Source organism: Hydra vulgaris, chromosome 07 (assembly GCF_038396675.1).
Source record: "Hydra vulgaris chromosome 07, alternate assembly HydraT2T_AEP".
Classification (NCBI taxonomy): domain Eukaryota; kingdom Metazoa; phylum Cnidaria; class Hydrozoa; order Anthoathecata; family Hydridae; genus Hydra; species Hydra vulgaris.
The window spans coordinates 11,944,844-11,967,761 of NC_088926.1; the positions used below are offsets into that span (position 1 = coordinate 11,944,844).

General features: G+C 27.0%; 1 protein-coding gene across 3 annotated transcripts in view; it reads left to right on the forward strand.

Moving 5' to 3' along the window:
- LOC105846964 (A disintegrin and metalloproteinase with thrombospondin motifs 3) overlaps positions 1–22,153 on the forward strand; it is a 35,937-nt gene extending 13,784 nt beyond the window's left edge. For 2 of the 3 annotated variants that reach the window (XM_065801062.1, XM_065801061.1), the window contains exons 3-7: positions 9,895–10,086; positions 15,721–15,861; positions 19,036–19,130; positions 21,385–21,559; positions 21,663–21,836. In XM_065801062.1, the coding sequence (XP_065657134.1) occupies positions 9,895–10,086; positions 15,721–15,861; positions 19,036–19,130; positions 21,385–21,559; positions 21,663–21,715 (656 nt within the window). In that variant the 3' untranslated portion in view covers positions 21,716–21,836. Of the gene's footprint in view, positions 1–9,894; positions 10,087–15,720; positions 15,862–19,035; positions 19,131–21,384; positions 21,560–21,662 lie in introns of all 3 variants that reach the window. The other variant, XM_065801060.1, reaches the window with a different exon arrangement.
- The last annotated feature ends 765 nt before the right edge of the window (positions 22,154–22,918 follow it).

Genomic DNA, 22,918 nt, shown 5'->3' on the forward strand with positions numbered 1-22,918 from the left:
TAATCTGTTAAATAAATCTAACAAAAGAATAGTTAATATGTTTGTATCGAGAGATTTTTCAAGGAATCTGAGTTAACTTTGGAAAAAAATGTCCACAAGATATGTATAAGATTGAGGTTTTAAATAGAATAATGACATGAGATAATTGAAATGCTTTAAACTAAACGGTGTTTAACGCCTTGATAGTGACAAAAGCTTATAGCTTCTTTGCATGAAACTTCGGAAATTAACTAAAGTTGTAAAAAATATATATATTTCTAGCAAGGGACTAATTTTGGATTTTTTCTTCTTTTTTTACTGAAACTGCTTTTGAATATTTGTACGCAAACGAATTAAATGAAATCTGCGCGATTGTTATTGATAAAGTAAGAGTTCTTCTCACATTATCAATAATATTCAATCTTTTTTAAGTTACTTTATTAAATTATAACTTAACCAATATATTTGTAAGTTACATTCAAGTTACCTTAAGTTACGCCTAAATTACCGCAGTTACCGGTAACTAAAAGTAACTGTTTTGGAAGTTAACGAAGTCGTCGAACCCTACTTGGGATAGACGGTAAACATTTCAAGATCGTAATAAAATAAAAAACGTTCTAAAGTTTAGAAGACGTTTAAGAGACATTCGTAACGTAATTTTTAAAATATACACCCGTTGCACAACAAAAAATGGCAATAAACCCCTCACAATTTTTTTTATAAATTAGGTGCCCTTTCTTAAATAATATTAAATTACAATAATTTTTTATTTCAAAAGTAAAAATAATTTTTTCATAAAAATTTTATTTTGTATTTTATAGTTTAAATTTTATAAAGATCTTATTTTCAAAGAAAAATGTGAGATTTTTATTTATCAAAAATAGAGTATTTTTGATTTAAATAAAAGTGTATATCTATTTTTAAGATAATCTTTGACTCTATATATTTCAAATGTACTAAAAAGAAAAAAAAAGTTGCTTAAATTTGAAGAATTTTCGAAAAAAAAGTAACAAATAATTGTATTTTTTTGATTTATATATTATCTAAAATTTAAAATAATGTTCCACCGAGATCCAAGAATATGTATATTTTTTCCAGTTAATTAACATTTCTACTTTTAGAATATAAAGGGATTACTGCGGCCTCCTGCGGTATTGGAACATATTAAAGAAATACAAATGTATGAACCCATAAAAGCATTGTTTTCCACCATTTTTTAAAGTATTTTATAATATCAAACAAATGAAAATGGCAGGAAACTTAAATTTGAGTTTTTACTTGTATTAATTGTTCTAATATAATTTTTAAATCATAAATATTAAATATAGTTTTAAAAAACGTGCTTTTGTCATTATATACTATTTAGAAATTCTAGTATTTTTGGTTTTCGAAAATATTTATTGTTAATTTTAAAGAGCGATTTATTATTCGATAAGTACAACATGTTTGAAGCAGCTTTACTCAACAGCTTTAGTATTTTCTGTAAAATAAAATTAACTTAGTAATATAATATAAATCATATTATTACATAATAATATAATAATATTATTATTAATATAATAATATTGATAATAATATAAATAATATTACTACAGGAAATGTGATAATTGTTAAAGCAATAACAGCATAAACTTTTTAAACAGTATAAAGTAAAAAAAAAAAAAATTATTTAAATTGTTTCTGATATATTAATTTTATAATATTGATGATTCTTAAAGATAATAACAATGAAAAGATTTGATCTTATTCCAAATATACGTGAATTAGGAGTGGATAAATTTAGATTATGTAAGGATTTACTTTATTAAATAAAAAATACAGAAGAAATTCGCAAGGAAAACTTAATTTTGAGATTTTAACAAATAAAGTAAAGGTTGCTAAAGTTATATTTATTTCAAAGGTGAAGAAAAAACTAAACTAATGTGGCCGAAATTAAGCAAAATGAAAATCATTGGCTTCAAAGAAATCTCATGACCAATAAAAATATTCATTTTGGTTCTGGAAGGCCCCATAAACAATTGAGTGTTTTTGGAAAGTGAAGCAAAAGGAAAAAGATAAAAGAAATAGCCACTGAACATCTTGAAGCTCTATCTTTAGCTTCTACAAGTAGTGCAAATGCTGCTGGAGAAAACAATATGTCTAATGTTTAAGAGATCAAAAGTTTGATGAAACTTTGGATAAAACCATTCCCAATACTATGAGTGTATAGAAAGCTCTTGCATTAAAAATAAACACTGAACACAACTTGAACACAATGTACATATTTATCCTACCTTGCACAATATTTTAGTGGAAAAATTGATATTGCTATCCTGAAAATATACATTTTTCTGAAATTTTTGCAAAGTGTACTCTTCAAAGCATGTTAGTAGAATAACTAAAATGATTGATGTGCCACAATGTGCAGTGACGGATCCAAAGGAGGGGGGCATCCTCCCCCCCCTCCTCCTCATAATCTGAAAGTGCTAAAATATCTTGGAAATTGAGAACCTTTTTTTTTTTAAGGAGACGCAAATGTGGTGCGTAATACAAAAATATTTCAACATTCCCCCTTCCAAAAAAATAATTTGCTGGATCTGTCACTGAGATTGTGGTCAAGGTAACGAAATATTTGAAGTTTTATATGGAAAGATTGGTTTTGATGGAGCATCAAATCAAAGTGTTTATAAACATAAATATGAGACAAGCAACACAAGTATAGAACTTAAGAATGAAGAAAATCTTTTTAGTACAGTTTTTGTGCCTTTATTGCTCAAAGTGGAAGATGGCGAGGTCTTTTATATTATAGATAAGAGGTCTGCAAAAGTTGTCACTTTTGTAGACCTCTTCATCTACAATATAAAAAAGAGAGCCCGATTTTATCCGGAGAAGAAGAATCAAATCTAAAAAATCAAATGAATACCTTAAAGACGTTTTTCAAAGTTTTTAATATTGCAGGAATAATGGTCACATTTAAAGTCAGCTATAGGACATGGCCGGCGACATGGGTTTTGAATTGGGGGTGGGGGTGGGGGGGGCAGGGAATAATCGTAAATTTAAAAATAAAAGTCCTTCTATATCTAGAGTTTTCTTTTCCTAGGCTCCCCCCTTTCCCCAGTGTTGTTGGTCCTGTAGGATTGATCTTGCAATGTTTAATATTAAAGTAGTTAATGCACTTGCAGAGACAAAACCCACCCAATCCTGCAATGTGTGCAATGCTAAACCCAACGAATTGAAAGATATTGATTAAAAGCAAAAACTGAGAGTGGGTCAGCCTTGGCGCTCGGAATTTCAGCTTTACACTGCTGGATAAAATGCTTGTAGTTTATTCTTCATTTGATTAAAATGGAAATTATAAAAAGGTATAAGCCAAAAAAAAATTAAAAAATTATATGTAAACATAAGAAATAAAGAGATTTAGTTACTCTTCAAAGAACGGTTAAGCCCATATGTTGACATGCCTAACACTGGGTTTGGCAATACCAATGACGGCAGTACTGCCAGAAGAGCATTAAAAAAAAAGTGATGCTTTTTCTGAAGTTACTAAGGTTGATTCTGATATAATTTAAAGATTGCATAATATTCTTATAAACATTTTTTGTGGAAATCCTATTAGTATCACTGAATTAAATTTATACTGCACTGAAACAGCTAAACGTATAGTGTGTTTGTATGACTGGTATGTTATGCCTCCTACTCTACATAAACTACATAGTTCTTCTATATCACATAAACTACCTTTGCCAATCGAAGGTATATTCGGAAGATGCACTGGAGAGTTTAAATAAACAGATAAGATATTCTTGACTTAAGCACACAGAATACATACAAATATATCAAGGTTAAACACTACGATAAATCAGATGCACTAACTTCTAGTAAGATCAGATCCAAAAGTATGTACCGTATGAAAACCGTTACCAGATGAAGTTATTAAATTAATTGTAATGTAAATAATAAAATAAATGTAATAAAATAAAGTTTTTTTCTCTAGGCATCGAAAAACTATTTTTATATAAATATCAAGTAGAGTAATGTATCAAGATAATTTGTTTGTCTCGAATATTATAAAACTTTAACAAAAATTATTTTGCGCGCATCGTACGCGTCGAAGCTGCGGGTAAAAATTAGAAATCTTTGACCCAAAAATTATTATTTTATTATATAACATGTTTATTTACAATTTATGTCAAATTTTATTTAATTTTTTCTAAAATATTGAAAATACTTTTCTTCAATATTTGAACTTTTTACTATTTTTTATATAGCTCTACCACTGTAGCACAAATGTTAAAGGTCTTTTTCTAATCAAAATTGCGAATTCTTTACGTTACGAAGAACCATATTTTTGTTATTTTGTAATTTTACAGATAAATATACAAATAAGAAGTTTTAACCAACTGATTTTACTTAATCATTAATTAAAATCAGTTGATTAAAAAAAAACTTATTTGGCCTTTTTTTAAAAAAAACTCTATAGACTTACAAAATAACAACAAGCAATGTAATAAACTACAAAATAAAAGTAAGTTTTTAACTCCCAAATCAATTAAACAAAAAGTACAAATTGTACTGTACAATGAATTATTTGTTTTGTTTTTTCGCGAAATAAAAATATAAGCTATTTTCACCAACTTTACTTATAAAAATAGTTACTAAACTTTATCTCACATACAGATAAGTTTCAATTAGATAATAAATTAAAATTCTAGTTTCATACAAACATCTCTATTAAACTTCTCATTGTAGACACTAAATGTGCTCATGTCTTTAAAATCTTTTAAAAATGGATCAGACGGTTAAACTTTTTTTTTAAGTAAAACTTTTTTTCTTGTGTTCACAAAACAAAAAATGAAATAAAACATATATTTTATGGATATTATAAACCATACTAAAACTCAAAGTACCCCAACTGTTTCCATAAATTTATATTTTATAGTCGATTTTTTAAAAAAAACAAAAAGTTAACAAAAAAAGCAAAGCAAAGAGTTTTAATTTTAGTTCAAGTTGTAAATCGAACCTTTAAAGTTACGTTTCTGTAACCTTTCTTTAACGTTTCTGTAACCTTTTTGTTCAAGTTTATATCTTTAAAGTTACATTAATTGTCAAACTGTTCTTTGTTCTCGGTTGATAAAGAGCTTTAGTGTCTGATTTATTAGACTGAATCAAAAGTGCAACAATAGCATTTTTCATTTCTTGTATTTCAGAATTTTGTTTATGGGACATTCCTATTTGGCATGTGGTGGATGGAAGTTTCCTTTAAACACTCTTTTCTTTTTTTTTATTATGTACTAAACTATTTTCTTTAATACTTTGTTACAGTAAACATAATATTTTTCTAAAACTATTTTTGTATGCAGCAAATAAATCTCAATTAATAGTTAACAAAATTTTATCATTTGGCTTACAGTCAACAATTTTAAAGAACAAGCTGTTGTCACCATCTTCTACATAATATTTTGTATTGATGTCAAACTTTTTCTGGTCAGCATATTTGGTAAAATAATATTTTTTCCATGTGAAAATACATTTACATTATTGGTATAAAATACAAGAAAGTTTAATTTTTTTTTTAAATTTGTGCTTTATAAATAAATATAAAAATAATATCTCATGTAAATATATGGTTTTGTACTGAATATGCTAATATTGCTAAGGTAACAGTAAAAGTCAAAAATAAGAAAATATTAATCGATTAAATATAAATGAAGGGTGCAAGGTAAGAACAGGGGAAGTCAGTTTTTCGCAAACTGAGATAAATCAAATTTAGTTTTCAAAGTCTTCCCGTACGTTATGTTTTTTCCTTTCCTTGTCGCTAAATTAGACCATTAATCTTTATTTATTTGCTTCAAATTTAACACTGAAGATAGTTTATGATTTGTACAACATGTTAATAAAAAAATCTCAATATTTTCAAAGACTGACATTCCCTGATTTTACCTTGCACCCTTCAAATATATGTAATAGCATTAAATAAATAAAAAAAATAAAATTGAAAAACATTTTTTCTAGATTTTGTTAATCTTTTCATCTCAGATGCATGTCTCTTTTCTTTTCTGTCTTCTAATTTTGAGATTTTAACATCAAATCCTCGCATGCAACGTAAGCATCGTATTTCTCTTTGTTGAAGCAAAAACACTTTGACTTATATGGCTTTTTAAAATACCCTCTGATGAACAATATTATACTGGCAATCAAGGGTTTTGGTGAGAAATAAATTAAAAGATCATTTCTGATAAATCGAGAGTTACTTGGTCGGTGGTTTTTAAAGTCTGTTTACTCTGAAAATCAGTGACTAAATAAATTATTTTCTAATTTGTAAGGCCGGTTTTCACTGATTTCTTTTTTTTCTTTTTTGACAACAAGTAAAAATTTATAAACGGAGGAGGGGAGGGGGGGATAATAAGCTTAGGGCGGGTGGAAAAATTTTTCAAATGTTAATAAACGTCCCTCCCCTCCTTTTTTAGGTACTCAAGAGTAAGAGTTTAGTTTGAATCCTAGTTTTCATTATTGTTGCAAGTTTAACAATAATGAATCTCCCATTTTCATGGGAGATTCATTATTGTTAAACTTGCAGATTCTTTTGTAAATTTGTAACTACAAAAAGACAAGCCTTGATAAGAAAACCTACTGCGCGGAAAAAAAATTTGAAAATACTTGACTCAAGTATTTTCAACTTTTTCAAGTTCTACTTCCAAGTCTTAAAAATATCAAATTCTTAGACCAAGATTTTGATTTAATTAATTTTAGATTAATTTTAATTAAAGTAAATTTTAGTTAACATTAATTTTTATTTACCTAAATAAATTTAAAAAAAATAATTATTTTAACCTAGTTTTACCTAAATTTCAATTTAAATTTAAATTTCAATTTCAATTTAAATTTAGGTAAAACTTTTATATATCTTATTTAGCAATTTCAACCGCTGACCATTTTTGTGAAATTATTTCTAAGTTTGGTGTAGGCAGTCCCCTGGAAAATCTAAAATTCTACCGCACTAAGTGCACTAAAGTAATCCAGAATTTTATCTCATCAACTCTAGAAGAAGAAATTTCTAAAGAAATCAAATCAAAGCCGTTTTCCATCCTCATTGATTAATCAACGGATGTGTCAGTTCAATCCACCACCTTGCGATATGCATGAGATATTTTTCAGAAAAAGAGAAACACATTGTCGATGACTTCCTTGGCCTCATTCAAGTGATCTCAACAACAGGCGAAGATCTCTTTAAGGCTTTAAATTATAAACTCCACTCTATTGGATTAACTCTTGAAAACTGCATCGGATACAGTTCAGATGGTGCTTCAAATGTTATTGGCATACATAACTCAGTCTGGTCTTGTGTACAACCTAAATCGCCTAACTGTATTATGATGAGGTGCATTTGTCACTCTCTAAATCTTGTTGTGCAAAATGCCATTAATGCAATTCCATCTCCAGTCGGCTTTCTTCTGAGCGAGGTTCCCCGGTTTTATAACAAGAGCATTCTTCGTCGAAACGAGTATGAATGTTTTCTGCAACTCATTGGTTGGTTCGAAGAAAGTGTTTTTATAATTTGCTTGTGAATTGGCAAGAACTAAAAGCATTCTTTATTTGTGCTGAAATGAATGCAAACTCTGAGGTCCGTTACAAAATCTCTTCAATAAGCAAAATGTTCCAAGACAACACCCTTTACCTCTATGTAGTTTTTCTCACTCCAGTCATTCAAGAGTTTGAGCATCTAAACTCTCTCTTTTAAGGGTCAAATGTTGATCCAGAAAATCTAATGAATGAGCTAAATTTTGCACCTCAAAAGTTTAAAGCAGCGTGTTTTTGATACCAAAGGCTTTGTACTTTCTCTTCAGTGTGTTGATTTTGGAGCCAAATTTTCCTCAGAGTGCAAAATTACATTCAAGGGCAACCTCCAAATGCAAAATTGAATGCTGAAGAATCAGTCAAAAATGTAAAAATTTGCTGTCATGATTTTCTTCAGAGGGCTATAACCGAGCTTGAAAAAAGATTTCCAGAGAACAAATCAATTTTTCAGGACTTGTCAAATCTGTCTCCAATGAAAGTTCTTTCCCAAGTTGAAAAGGCTCCATTTTCAAAGTCACCTTTTCCATACCTAATGGGGACAAAAAGTAAAGAAATTGAAAACCAATACAGAAAAGTCAGTATCGTTGAAACAGATGTATGCGAAAATGAGGACGACCTTCACGTATTGGCTGAACTTTATTAAATGTATTACAGATTAATACAAAACTAAATAAATTTTGGAATAAAATGGTTCTACTTTACTTCTTTATTTTTTATTTTTTTGTTCTGGTTTATTTCTGGTTTATTATTTATTCATTTTTGGCTTATTGCCGAAAAAAAACCTGGCAACCCTGTTTAACATGTGAAGCAAATACACCGTCGACTTCAACCTTTTGAAAATTAGGCCAGACTTGTTCCAGAATTTTTAATAAAAGTTATTCTAGTCGATTTTGAAATTATTAGTTGTTCTATGTTTCTTTTGTCCAAAGGCGAAGAAGTCATATTGAAAATTATTTTTTAAAACGTTTGAAAAAAGCCATTACTGTTACCACGGTATTGCTGCAAACATTGTCCCATTACCACGGTATTACGCAAACATCAACCCCATTACCGCAGTATTACCCTCACTTATTTTAAAACTGCCCCCAAACCACAGTTTACCGCGGTAACCGTCCCCATGTCATTGTCTAGTTTTTAGGTATTGCTAAAAGTAAGTATGTCCTCCTTTTGTCTTTTCTATTTCCTCCTTTTGGTAACCGTGCAACTGGCAACATATATATATATATATATATATATATATATATATATATATATATATATATAGAGAGAGTTAGAGAGAGCTAGAGAGAGTTAGAGAGAGCTAGAGAGAGCTAGAGAGAGATAGAGAGATAGAGAGAGATATAGAGAGATATAGAGAGCTAGAGAGAGAGAGAGAGAGCTATACAGTAAATATGTTACTGTTACCCGCAGTACCAGCTAAATGCTATTTGTGTGTAATAGCTAAAATGCTATTTGCGTGTCATATTATGACGCAGTAATAGCTAAATGCTATTTGCGTGGTCATATTATGACGTGAAATCGCACGCCTTCCTGGTCAAGCCTGTATATATATATATATAATGTATATATATATATATATATATATATATATATATATATATATATATATATATATATATATATATATATATATATAAATATATATATATATATATATATATATATATATATATATATATATATATATATATATATATATATATATATACATATATACACATATATAGAAATTATGTTAGTGTATTCTACAAACAGAGTGTTCAATGTTCTTAAAGAACAGAGCAATAATAAATTAGTAAAAACACTTATCTAATTTTTTTTTTCTTCTACACAATGTTTCTCCATCAGTTGGTTCATCAGGAAGAATTCTTCCTGATGAACCAACTGATGGAGAAACACTGTGTAGAAGAAAGAAAAAATTAGACAAGTGTTTTTACTAATTTTAAATTGCTTTGTTCTTTAAGAACATTGAGCACTCACTCTGTTTGTAGAATACACTAACATAATTTATATATTTATATATATATATATATATATATATATATATATATATATATATATATATATATATATATATATATATATATATGTATGTATATAAATGTGTATATATATATATCTATATATACATATATCTATATATATAAATATATATATATATATATACATATATCTATCTATCTATCTATATATATATATATATATATATATATATATATATATATATATATATATATATATATATATATATATATATATATATATATATTAAGTAGAAAATATAAGAAAGTACCTTGACATCAAGATACTCAGTTGTTATTAATTTAATTTTGTGCAATAAATATATGCATTTATTTATAGCCGATTTATTTGTTTTAAATGGAGGAGCTTCTTGGTCAAATTGGAAAGAATGGTCTGATTGCACTGTAACATGTGGAGATGGAGTAAGCTTGCGAACACGAATTTGTATTAAAAATTTTCTTCAAAGCAGCTGTCCAGGAGTTGCTTTAGAAGTTTTACCTTGTAATTACAAAAAATGCCCAAAAGAAAATGGTAAGTTTACATGCATAGATCTAAGCTTAAATTATTACCTGTGTGGTCCCAACTCTCTTAGAAAAACTATAGCTATCTTGCAGCTGCAATCTTTGTAAAAATTGTGATCATTTTTCTGAAAAAAGATCACTGATAAGCAAATGCAAGTCTTTTTTTTTAATAAAGAGATAAATGTTGTTAATTGAGTTCTTGGCAGTTTATTTTAAATTAAAAGGGGGTGTTTTTAAACCATCATTTGTAGTTTTTTCTTTGAGCAAACTTAGTAAATGTTTATTAGTTGTTGAAAAAAAAGTAGTATATGTTGCAAGTAGAATGTTTTGATCAAAAACCAAATTAAAAGTTATTTAAACAGTTAAAAGGGTTTAGAAATTACACTAGTGCATAAATTTTTCTAGAAGCTTACTAATTTTAGATAAAAGAGAAACAGATCTATAGTTAATGCATAAAAGTTTAGAAAAAATATTTGAAAACTCAGAGTTAAAATTTATAATAATATTAATTTTAAATGTTGTTATAACCTAATGATTTTCTTGAGTTCAATTTAAATAAAAGTGGTGAATTTTCAGGAATGTTATTTTATTATTGGAGATTATTGGAGATAATAGTATACTATTTAAATATGTTTAATGGAGGTAATAATAGACTATGTAAAATTGGATATTTAAGATCTTTTTATAATGTAAGACATTTTGATTAATGTAAAAGGAATGAATATTGAATTTGAATTTAGGAGAAGTATTTGTAAAAAAAATTAAATTTTTAAGACATAAGAGTCAGGTCAGTTATGTTTCATTATCTTGTACACAGTTGAGAGAAAATTTAAGATTTTTTAAATTTATTAGATTATTAATGCCTTTTCAAAGTTTACAAAGGTTTTTTACATTTTCTGAGAAAACAATTTCTGAGAAAAGTTTAATTAACATAATTATTATGTATCCATATCTCCTTTTTTACTTAAAAAAATGTAATTAATATGTATTTAAATTTTCTAAAAAAATTTTCAAAGTATTTACAAAAAAGCAGTCATTTTCTAAAAGTATAATTAAAGGGTGTAAGGAAAGTTTTTACAGTATTTTATAAAATGTTTTATGTGACTCTGCAGCTCACTGCCCAAATTAATGCTTGTCCCACATGAAATCCATGTAGGAAAAGCATTTTTTATATAAATAAAAGCAATTTGTGTTTTCAGGTTTCTGAGACCAACTGTAGGAGTGATTTTTGGAATTTTTTTCTTCTGTTGTCTGAAATTGTATTTTATAATTATTTAACTCAATTTAAAACATAATACCCCAGTGAACTAAAAAACTTGTCTCATTTGGATTTCATGTGGGTTCCTATTAATCCCACATGGAACCCCATAAGAACCCTTATGACATGTATGTATGACAAGCATTTTTGTATGTATGATGTATGACAAGCATTTTTTTTCACTGGAACAGTTCTATGCAAGTGAGCAACAGGTAGATGCTGTAAATCTTTAAAATCTAATAATTTAAAAATTTATAAAAATATTGTAGGCTGTGATGCCATTTAAGTTTTTGATCATAAAATATTTTCATGGCAACATTTACAGACAAGTTCTTGTTTAATAAAATTAATACTGATGAATTTATTTATTTCTCCATCTAACACAAATCACACAATTTTCCACAATGTTCGGCTTGGTCAAGAAAGATTTCCATGTGAATATAGAATCTATTATTACACATATAAATTATGACACCTCGTGGCCGTAGACTAGCTGCGGCTTGGGGGTAGTACAGTTAACTTTACATAACAATGTTTTCTTTGATTTACTTACTAGTGATATGTCTTTAAAATGGAATCTGTCTGGTGTGTAAGGAAAGTGTCATAATTGATGAAAGGAAAGATTGGAAGAGGTAGATAAAAATCACACTTTTATTTCTTTCTATTTAAGAACTGCCATCTCAACAACTTCTCTTAGCACTGGCTCTAATGTTAAGAATATATCTTTTTCTAGCTCTGCAACTACCACTACTCCTGTGTTTTTATTAGGTACTACTTTAACTTCCAGTAATTTTGCAGTATTTTTACTATTGTATCTCTTACTGATTCTGTCAGTTCTGTTAATTACTGCTGTTAATTCTTCCTCGGTTGGCTCTGTATCTACTAAGACTACTGTGACATCTACTGTGATTTTGGCATTCTTGAGTTTGCTATAATGTTATATAAAAGTCTCATATTTTATAAAACTTGTTTTTTAAGACCAAACTTTGTTTACTATTTCTTTTAACTCTTTGTTTACCATTTCTTTTTCACATACACATTTAAATATTATATTTTAAGATCATATTTTGCTTCACACTATAAAAAACATTTTTAAATAATAAATTACCACAGAAACAAGTTAAATTATGAAAAATTATTTGAAAAAATAGGAACTGGAACTAACAATCCATTGAATTACTTAACTTATATAAAAAATGTTCTAAGTACTATTTAATAAATGGGCAATTTCATGTCAAAGCATCCACGTCTTGTATAAAATATAACCCTAAGTCTCAGACTTTGCTGATTTTTACACCACTTAAAGATTTTAATAAGTTATGAACATTCTCAAAATTTCATCAACTGATTCCAAACGGTTTCAAGATATGAATATTCAAACTTTCTCTTGAAACAGCAAAGATCTGCCATTAAAAAATAGTTTTGGTCATTGTTCTTGTTTGTGTGCAATAGAAAGCTGAAAATGTGTACACTTACATATTTATTTAATCCAATAAAACAACTTAAAATATATAAAAATGAACATAACACTTGTGATTTTGACCTTTATTGCAATTTTACTGGGGCAAGTTTAATTACAAAAATGCTGATGTGGCTCAATATTTTGTTCTTTTTAGATGTCTTCCTGAATAGTTTGTTAGAGTTATTACAAAGAACTGGAGAGGGTCTTTTCTTAAACAGAAAAAAAACAGGGTCAATTTTACTTAAATTTGTTACTTAAAAAATAGGAATTATGAAAAATCAAAGGAAAAAAAAAGGTGGTACTCTTAAGTGCTTAACACACAGCTGTTGATGTTTAATGACTTTCGAAAATTTTTTACTCCCACCCTGAGCTTATTAAGACTCCCTCCCTCCCATTTATTAAATTTTATTCAGGAATTTCAAACATTGATTCATCTGTGCACAAGAATTGTTGAACCATTGTTGAATTGTCTAATCTTTATGTATTTTTGCCCATCTCAATCTTTTAATTTTGTTTAGTTTGCCTAGTAATGGTTTTTTGGCAACAACACATCCTTTGTAATTGCAAAACATTGTTTTATGATTGAAATAGGTGTTTCCTGGGTGAAATTAAGGTCTTGGCAAATTTCTCTACACTCAGCTGTTTTTTTTTTATCTATTTCATCAAATAAAACATAAAGGACAAAATATATATATATATATATATATATATATATATATATATATATATATATATATATATATATATATATATATATATATATATATATATATATATATATATATATTATGTACATTAAAATACTTTTTTAAAGTATTTTAATGTACATAATATATATATATATATATATATATATATATATATATATATATATATATATATATATATATATATATATTATGTACATTAAAGTTACAATAATACTATAATATTATAATATTTTACTATAATAATACTATAATATTTTGCTGTTACAATCACTATCGTGTTTTATAGTATTATTATACTGAATAGTTTTTAGTATTAAATATTTTAATGTTTATATAATGGTTGTTATAATTTTAACCATTACTTTGATATTTATCACCAAAACAATTCTTCATAACACAGTTGTCTGTTTACTATTGCTGAAACTATTGTAAAAAGGTTTTGTTTAACGTCAAAGCCCGCTATTCTCAAGTCACGAAATCTTGAATTTATCTCAAAAAATAGGCTCCCGAGACTGCCTAAGAATTTTTAACAGTGTCTATATTAAGGGCAAATCTGTTTCACTTCTCTTACATGGTTCATATTTTGTTACCTAATCTAATGACAAAGCTGAATCGTTTGCTAAGAATTTTTCATCAATCTTATCTCTTGATTTCACTAATCACATCTTACCTAATATAGCTGACAAACGTGTTGATCCATTGCTTGACATTCATATCACTCTAGCTTCTGTACCTAAAGTGATATCCTGCATAGACTGTGGTCCTGATCAAAAATTTTGGAGAGCGGTCTGACTCCTCTAACTACCGTCCCATTAGGACATTATCTTCTTTCATATCTTCTTCCTATCATAAGCAAGGTTTTTGAGTCTTTAATTTATAAACACTTAATCTCTTATCTTAAATCTAATAACTTACTATTCATACTAATTTTCTGATCATCAATATGGATTTTAATCTTCTTGTTTTATTGCTGGCTTGTTAATGGTAATAACCGATAGGTTTTATTGTGCATTAGATAGATGCAAAGAGGTTAAGGCTCTCTTGAGATTTCTAAAGTCTTTGATAAAGTTTAACATGCTGGCCTTCTTCCATAAGCTCTCTTCTTACTGTGCATCAGGTTACATCTTTAAGATTATTGAATCCTTCCTAACCAGTAACCAAATTTCCTATAAAATCAAGGGCTCCTCAAGGTTCTATTCTTGGTCCTATACTTTTTTTTACATTAATGATCTCCCACAAATTCTCACATCTAAGGTGGCATTGTTTGCTGATGATACTACCATTTATTCTTGTCTTGCTAAGAAGCCAATACTCTCTGATTGATTGGAGGGGGGATTTGAGCTTGAAAAGAATCTCGCTTCTGCTACAGAATGAAGCTCTCTCTTTTGAACTTTAACTCAAATAAACTCAACTTTTTAAGCTAATTGTTATTGCAATAATCTAGATCTTCCTATATTCATGAACAGTAATGTACTCAATGAGTCATCTACCCTTCGTCTTCTAGAATTGACTCTTACTTCTGATCTTTCTTGGAAACCATATATTAAATCCATTGCAAAATTAGCATTTGCTAAGGTTGCATCTCTTTATCATGCTTGCCACTTTCTTTTTCCAGATTCTATTCTTTATCTCTATAAATCTCTAATCCCTCCTTGTATGGAATACTGTTGCAATATCTAGAGTCGATCTTTGAATGATGCCCTTTGAATGATGCCTTAAGACAAGGTGCAAAAATGCATTGTAAACATAGTTAGATCTTTTCTTTGATCTTGACTTGTATTGTTGCTTCTCTTTCTCTTTTCTATAAATACTATAATGAGCATTGCTCTATAGAGCTAGGGTCTTTTGTACCATACCATTTTGTACTATAATTCATTCTCGTGTTACTTATCATTCAATTAAGTCTTATCCTTTTAATGTGACTGGTCCTAAGTGCTCCAAAAATTCTTTTCCTATGGAAAAATCAGGAAAACAAAATGAAGCAAGCGAATTCCATAGAATTCGCTCGCTTTATTTTGTTTTCCTGATTTATATAATTTGCAATTCTTTTTTTTCTAGTAACTTCCAACTCTAATAGTGGTTGCCTGCAGCCTTGTTGGAAATAATGATATATATATATATATATATATATATATATATATATATATATATAAAACAACATAAACATATATACAAAAATGTACACAAATAAATTAACAAAACTTTTTGTTACAGCTGTGTGCAGCACAATCAAAGCATCAGACTGTTCGAAAGAAACTAAAGACAGTGTCAGCAATATTTTAAAAGAAAGTGCATACAATGACTTACTCGCAGAAGTTTCAAAATGGTCATTAGAGCGTTTAAGTCTTATATCTGGTAATGATTCGTTTTGTTGACAATTTTTATTTTACTGCATATGACTTATTTTATATTTTTCTCCTAAATTGTTTTTAAAGTTTCAAAATTAATTTTTTTCATAATTAATACTAGTGTCTACACTCCTTTCAAACTAAAACTGAAGTTAAAAATATTTTTTATACTAATTTTTATTCATCCTAGTAAAATAAAAAATATAAGTAAATATAAGGGTAATTCCATGTCAAATCAGCGGGCTCATGTCACCCAAGGTTTTTGCTAACTATTTTTTATATGTTAAAGGGGTTTATAAAAATTAGAAAAGTTTGAAATTTGGAACCTCCAACTCCTTACGGTTCTTGAGATATTCAGGATTCAGTTTTCTTATTTATGTTAACTCAGCATCTTTTGCAAAATACTTTTTGTTGTTAAATAACAATAAATCTATAAACAAAGTATAAATTTATCAGGAAATTATAAATTTATACTTTGTTTCTATTTTTTTGTACCTGGGAAGGCTCATGGTCCAAATGGGAGGAAGGGGAGGGGGGAGCAATTAAGCATTTTCCAACCCCCCCTTCCCTTTTTTTTTGCAAAAAATGTAAAGAGAAGTGCCCAAGAAAATTTTTTTGAGTAGTCAAATTGTGCCTTACACATGCTTGCATAAAGTTATGTATAAACTATATTTGAAAAAATAACATTCAAATATAAAAGTAATAATGCATGAGAAATTTTTTCTATGAATTTTTATTATTTTTTTAATTTTATAATTTTGATAATTTTTTCTCAATTTCTCTGTCGCATATATAAAAACTCAATTTCTGAAATTTTATATATGCAACTATTTATTGTAAATGGTAGATCAATGGTACATAAAACATGATTTGTTGGGACCCAACACATATCTTCCTGTGCGGGCCATGAAAAAGTTTGGCTGGGACCATATGGATGCATAAATTTAATTTTATAATCTCCTTCTCTTTCATTTTTTTGGTTATGATTCCAATCCACCAAAAATTTTCATACTTGCAAACTACATAATTTGTATGATTATAAATAACCTGCTGCGCAACCAGCTCATTAGGTATCTGCACGAGGTTAAATGTCATTTCCGAAATTTTCTTACAAATGCAACTCCAAAGTGTTCTCTATGATAATAGCAAATTCTTGTAAACAATTTTTCACAATCAAATAAACCAGCTCTCTATAATAATTCATGTTTTTCATCACTTGAAAATGTTGATAGGTCTAAAAGACTTTGTCTTCTTGTAAAACCTTGCTTGTGGCAATCAACATTACATTCTAATCCAATAGAACACTTTTACATAATTTTCCAACTTTTAAATTTATTCAAAAAATCTAATTTTGAAATATTTTACAAAATAAATTTTTTTTAAAAATACCATTAACATTATTTAGTTTATGGTAAGTTATTTATACATTTTATTTAATTAAATGTGCCATATTATACGACTTCCTCTTACACATTTAAATAATTTTAACTAAATTTAATTTAATTTACCAATCATATAATAATCACTTAACATTTATTATTTAATTATTTAAAATATAAGTAAATGTAAAAATCTTGCAAAGTAACTGAAAACTAATATTTACAACATGAAATCAGAAGCAGTAATATAATAATGAGGAAATAAAAGGTTTTACAAAGACAAAAAAACTTCTTTTATAAATATAACCTTTTAAAAAAAATGTTTTTTATAAATGCATTTGAATTACAGCCTAGTAAAGTTTTTTATACTTTAAAAAAATGTTGGTCCTTTACAAAAAAATTAGCTTCAATAAATAAATTTATTATTTCTAATTAATCCTTCAATAAATACATTTATTATTTCTAATGCTCCATAAGGCCTTTAAAAAGCTTAAAAGAAAATTTTGTTTTTAACAAAACAAAATTTTCAATTTTGGAAAAGTATTTAATTTGGAAAATATTATTTTATTTTATTGGTGGAGGGGGAGCCTAATTGCCCCACCCGAGTCAACCTCCCCTCCTCCCATACTTTGGACCTAGCCAGATACAAAAAAAATATAAATAAAGTATAAATTTATCATTGCCCTCAAAAGCACTTTAACAATAAATTTTTACAGCATAAAATTAAGGTATAGCTTTGTCATAAATAAGTTAGCAATATTTGTCGACTCGGCATTTATATAATTTATATTAAAAGGGTGTATTTGCAGTGTAAAATGTGTATTTATATTAAAAGGGTGTATTTGCAGTGAAATTTATATTAAAAGGGTGTAAATGTGGTAATATTTTTTTTATTAATAGTGATGTTTGATACCTGTATTGTAAGTTAAAGCAATGCCAAAAAAAATATCAAGGTGACCGCCACTTTGATCGTCAAAATACCCTAAAATATATGCCTTTATTATTCAGTTTACATGTAATTAAGGTGGTCTAAAATAATTTCAACTTGATATTTATCCATCATATGGAAGATTGTTTATGTACAAAATTTCAGGATGATGCCTCATTTGGTTCATAAAATATTGCTATTAAAAGAGAAAAAAAGATTTTGTAAAAAATGCTGAGTCAGCATAAATAAGAAATTGAATCTGAAATATCTTAAGAACCATAAGGAGTTGTAGGTTCCAAATTTCAGATTTTCCTAATTATTGCAAACCCTATACCATAAAAAGTTAGCAAAATCCAAAACATGGGGTGACATTTTTTGTTTTTTTCTGCTGATTTGACATGGAATTACAAAATCAAAGGAATTACAAAGGGTATATAAAGTTTTTTGTCTACATTTTGACTCTACAATTTTACTCTTTTTGTAAATTTTTCTGTGCTAAAAGAAACAAAAATCTTTTCCTGTGGAAACAGTAATTATGTATGTATTCCTAGTTATGTTGCACACGAAAAAATAAGTAAAATAATATATATATTAAAAAAACTAAATAATTATAACACTCAATTTATTTAAAACATTACTCCGAGTTTCACGCAAATAGCGATCATCAGATGTTACAAATCTCAAAAAAAACAACGACAAAAAAAATATATATTAAAAATATATATATATATATATATATATATATATATATATATATATATATATATATATATATATATATCTGTGTATATATATTAGGGGACCCGGCTTTAGACATTCAATTTAACACATTCACAAGTTCTTTTAATTTTATTGCTAATATTTTTTGTTACAGAATGTACAGGTGATATTGGTGATTTAGACGACCACATTGATGATCTAAAGAATCAAGTTTCATCTCTGACTAATGCAAATAAAGCAACTTCATCAGTAAGTTAAAATACACAATTATTTTTTAACATATTGTCAAATATGCAACTTATAAAAACTAGTTTCATTTATAAAAACTTGTAGATATGTAAATGATAAAATAAAGTTTTAAACGTTTTAAGTAATAATCATTATTCCAACAAATTGAATCAACTTGAATCAATTTAAACAGTTTTTAATTATATTTTTAATTAATTACTTCCCTTTCTTCTTTTTTTTCTTTACCTTTCAAAATCTTTAAAATGCTAATGTTGATAATCAAGACTTCACAGAAAAGTTAAACACAGTTCTATTAAGGGTATGACGAGTTTTAATTCTTGTTTAAAAGTAAACTTACCAACATTATAACAAATAAGCTTCACTAAAGCTTTAAAAAAAGTTTAATCAAATAAATAATTTAAGTAAGGTTTAGTTAAATGTTTAATCAAAGTGGTTAAAGTATTTTTTACTTTTTTAAAGCTGTTTTTATTTTATTTTGTTTATTTTTTTCTTTAATATAAATAATATAAAACATTATTTATTATTATTATTATCATTATGCCAGTTATTAAATTAATAAAAATGTAAAAATATTAGTCAAAGTGATGTCTAATGGAAGTTAATTTGTTTAGAATATGTGAGGGCTACAAAATTTAATTTGCCCTTATTTTACAACTCACACAAGTGTCTAGAAGAAATAATAGCAAGTATATATATACAGTTATGAAATATGGGAACTTAAAAACAATTTTACATCAAAATTTTGCAAAAGCATCCAGCAAACATTATTTTAGTGGATTTGGAGTGGATATAGGTATTTTTTAGTGGTTCATTAAAGCTTTGCTCAGCGGTTACTTAGTGGACCATTACACAGTGGGACAAAATCGAGTATTTTTGTGCCAAAATTATTATCGTAGTTTTTTTTAATAGAATAGCTATATTTATATATAAAATGCATTAATAAAGTAATAAACATTTAATTATATAATATAAAAAAATATATTAAAAAAATTAATTATTTTGGTGAAAAATACGAAATATACTTTTAATGGACAAGACAACTTTTATCAGTGTAAACATTAAAAATATTACTTTTCAATGCATGTATTTGTCATAAAATAACTTTTTTAGATTTATATTTACAAAGCTTATATACTATAACAGTAATGAAAGATTTTGTAGGTATTCTTTGTGTAAAAAACATGTTTTACATGTTCAATATTTCTCATCAACTGACCATTAACCGAAGACCAATCTTTTGTTATAACTTTTTTTATTGCAAAAAGTTGCAAAATATTTATGATGCATGGCTATTTACATACATTTAGCATGAGATTTACATAGTCAAATGTTTAGGGGATATTGGAGGATAGTTCATCTGATACCTAATAGTAAAGGTTAGTAGCAAAAAAAAATATCAAAAGTTGTCTGTTTTCGATGCATAAAAACTAATGATTACATTTACGTTAAATTGTTTTTAAAAGCCTGAGCGAGAAAAACACTCTTAATTAAAATAATATAGTTTAAAATGAAAGTCAATAAAGTTAATTTAAAACATTAGTAGCGTAAGAAAGTTGATAAATAAAAAATGCAAAATAGCGTTAAGGAACACACGTCAAATTAACGTGTAAATAACCGCATAAAATTAAGCTTAAATTAATATTTAATATTTTTTTAACTAGATATTTCTTCTAATGAACATGTCACCATTATGACAAATTTTCACCGTGCAATGCTGATATTGATTTTTTGGTATTTTGGCACACTCTGTCCCACTGTGCATTAGTGGCAGCCATTATAAATGGCAAATCGATAACTCTCTGACATGTAATAGTGGCTAGTTATCGGCTGCCGCTCAAAATACCTATATAGGTCCACTGAAATTCTACTATATAATGTTTGCTGGGATTTGACCATTTCTTACGTCAGTTAATCTATGATTATAAAGAACCAGCTCTTAAGTAAGATGATTAATATAGAAGTACGTTAATCAGTCCCTTAGACTGTGGGGACATAAGTAAATTGCAGTTAAATAAGTCGACTGGAAGATAATGCATAATGGATATTAGGAAAAGTAGGTAAGTTTAAGATAGTAACAGTTTTTTACATTTGACTGATTTTTTAAACTAAAATTCATAGTATAAAAAGTTTGTCATTTTATTTTTTTGTTAATTTTGTTTAACTATTGTATTTTTTTTTTTTTTTTTTGTTAGATAAAGGTTTATAATTTAGTTTAAAAGTAATTCACAATTTTTTGTCTTTGGTTTTGAAAAAGGTTTTAAATAATATCAAAGTTTTGGTCGGCTGTTCTGAAGACACTAATGGTCAAACTTTGTACGAACGTTGTCAGGCAATCGTAGGCCAAAACGACACAATGAGTTCGGAAATCAACAAATTAAATATGTTCCTTGATGGTTTAGAAAATGTAAAAAGCCAATGTCAAAAATACGGTATGTAAACCAATTTTTTTAATAATTACTCTTCGAGTTATTAAGATGTTTGAGGTAAAAGTGTACTAATGTTCTGAATTTAAAAAAAATATTTTTTTTTTAGGTTTCGTTACAAGTATTATTAAAAAAGTACTGCAACCATTTCTTAAATTTTAGTTTAAAATTTCGAAGAATATTTTATGAGTATTTTTTTGTTGCTTAGAAATATAATTATACGTAAATATACGTATAATTATATTTGTATATTACGTAGATAATTTTCAAATGTAATATAACTTTAAAGTATCCTTAGTCAAAAACTTCAATAGGATTTTGAAAAAAAAAATTAATAACCAAAAACTTTTTTTAATTAATTTTTTTTAATTCTCATTGGTGGGTATATACAACGGATAATAAACTTGACATTCTTTTTGCTTCAAAGGTTTTCAGTACTTTTTGACTAAGGATGTCGATTAATTGATGTTTTTGATATATATAAATTTGATGTATTTTTTGATTTTTAAATTTTTTTATTATATAAAATTATTTTGCTTTAGCTGTGTTTTAAAATTATATTTAAATATTACTGCCGAATATACCGTTAAAAGTTTAAGCTTATGGGTGGTCATCAGGCGATTTATTACGAGCAGTTAACCAAATATTACAGGAGTTTATAAATGTTCCCACATTGACCAAGTAGAAAAACATAAAAATAATCTTGAACTCTTAATAACCGATCAAATTGTAGAAATAGTTATAAATATGGTTTTTTACAATTTTGCAACTTACACTCACGTGCTAAATACAAGGCCCCACCCCCACCCCCCTCGTCCTTGTATTTAGTGGGGAATAAAAAAGGGAAAGTGGAATTTTTCTCCTGATTTAATAAAAAGTTTTTTTTATTAAATCAGGAATTTTTTTACAGAATACGCATAAAACAATTAAATCCATATCTGGCTTGCGTCAAATTAACAGGTCTTTTTTAAAAATTGTTTTATCGTAATTTCAATAGGATTTAATAAAACTTTAAAATATCCTTTTATAAGTTTTATGATGAGGAATAAACCAAAGGTTTAGTAAACACTATTTTTAAATAAAAAATAATTTAAATTTAACAAAACTACAGCAGATTTTGTGAATTTTAAATTTAAAAGTAACGAATTAAGTCTTAGCAGTTTCGATGATGCTATTCTTAGAATAGGATGGATTCATGGAATCTTAGATGAGGATAATAATAAAGTCATGAACAAATCAGTAAAACTAATTAAAATGATATTTTCCTAGTTTAGTTTTTGGTCCAAATAAAGCACAAGTCACTGAAACAATAAGTAATGATAGTATCTGTTGAACAAAAACTAAATATGTACCAGGTACCTGGCT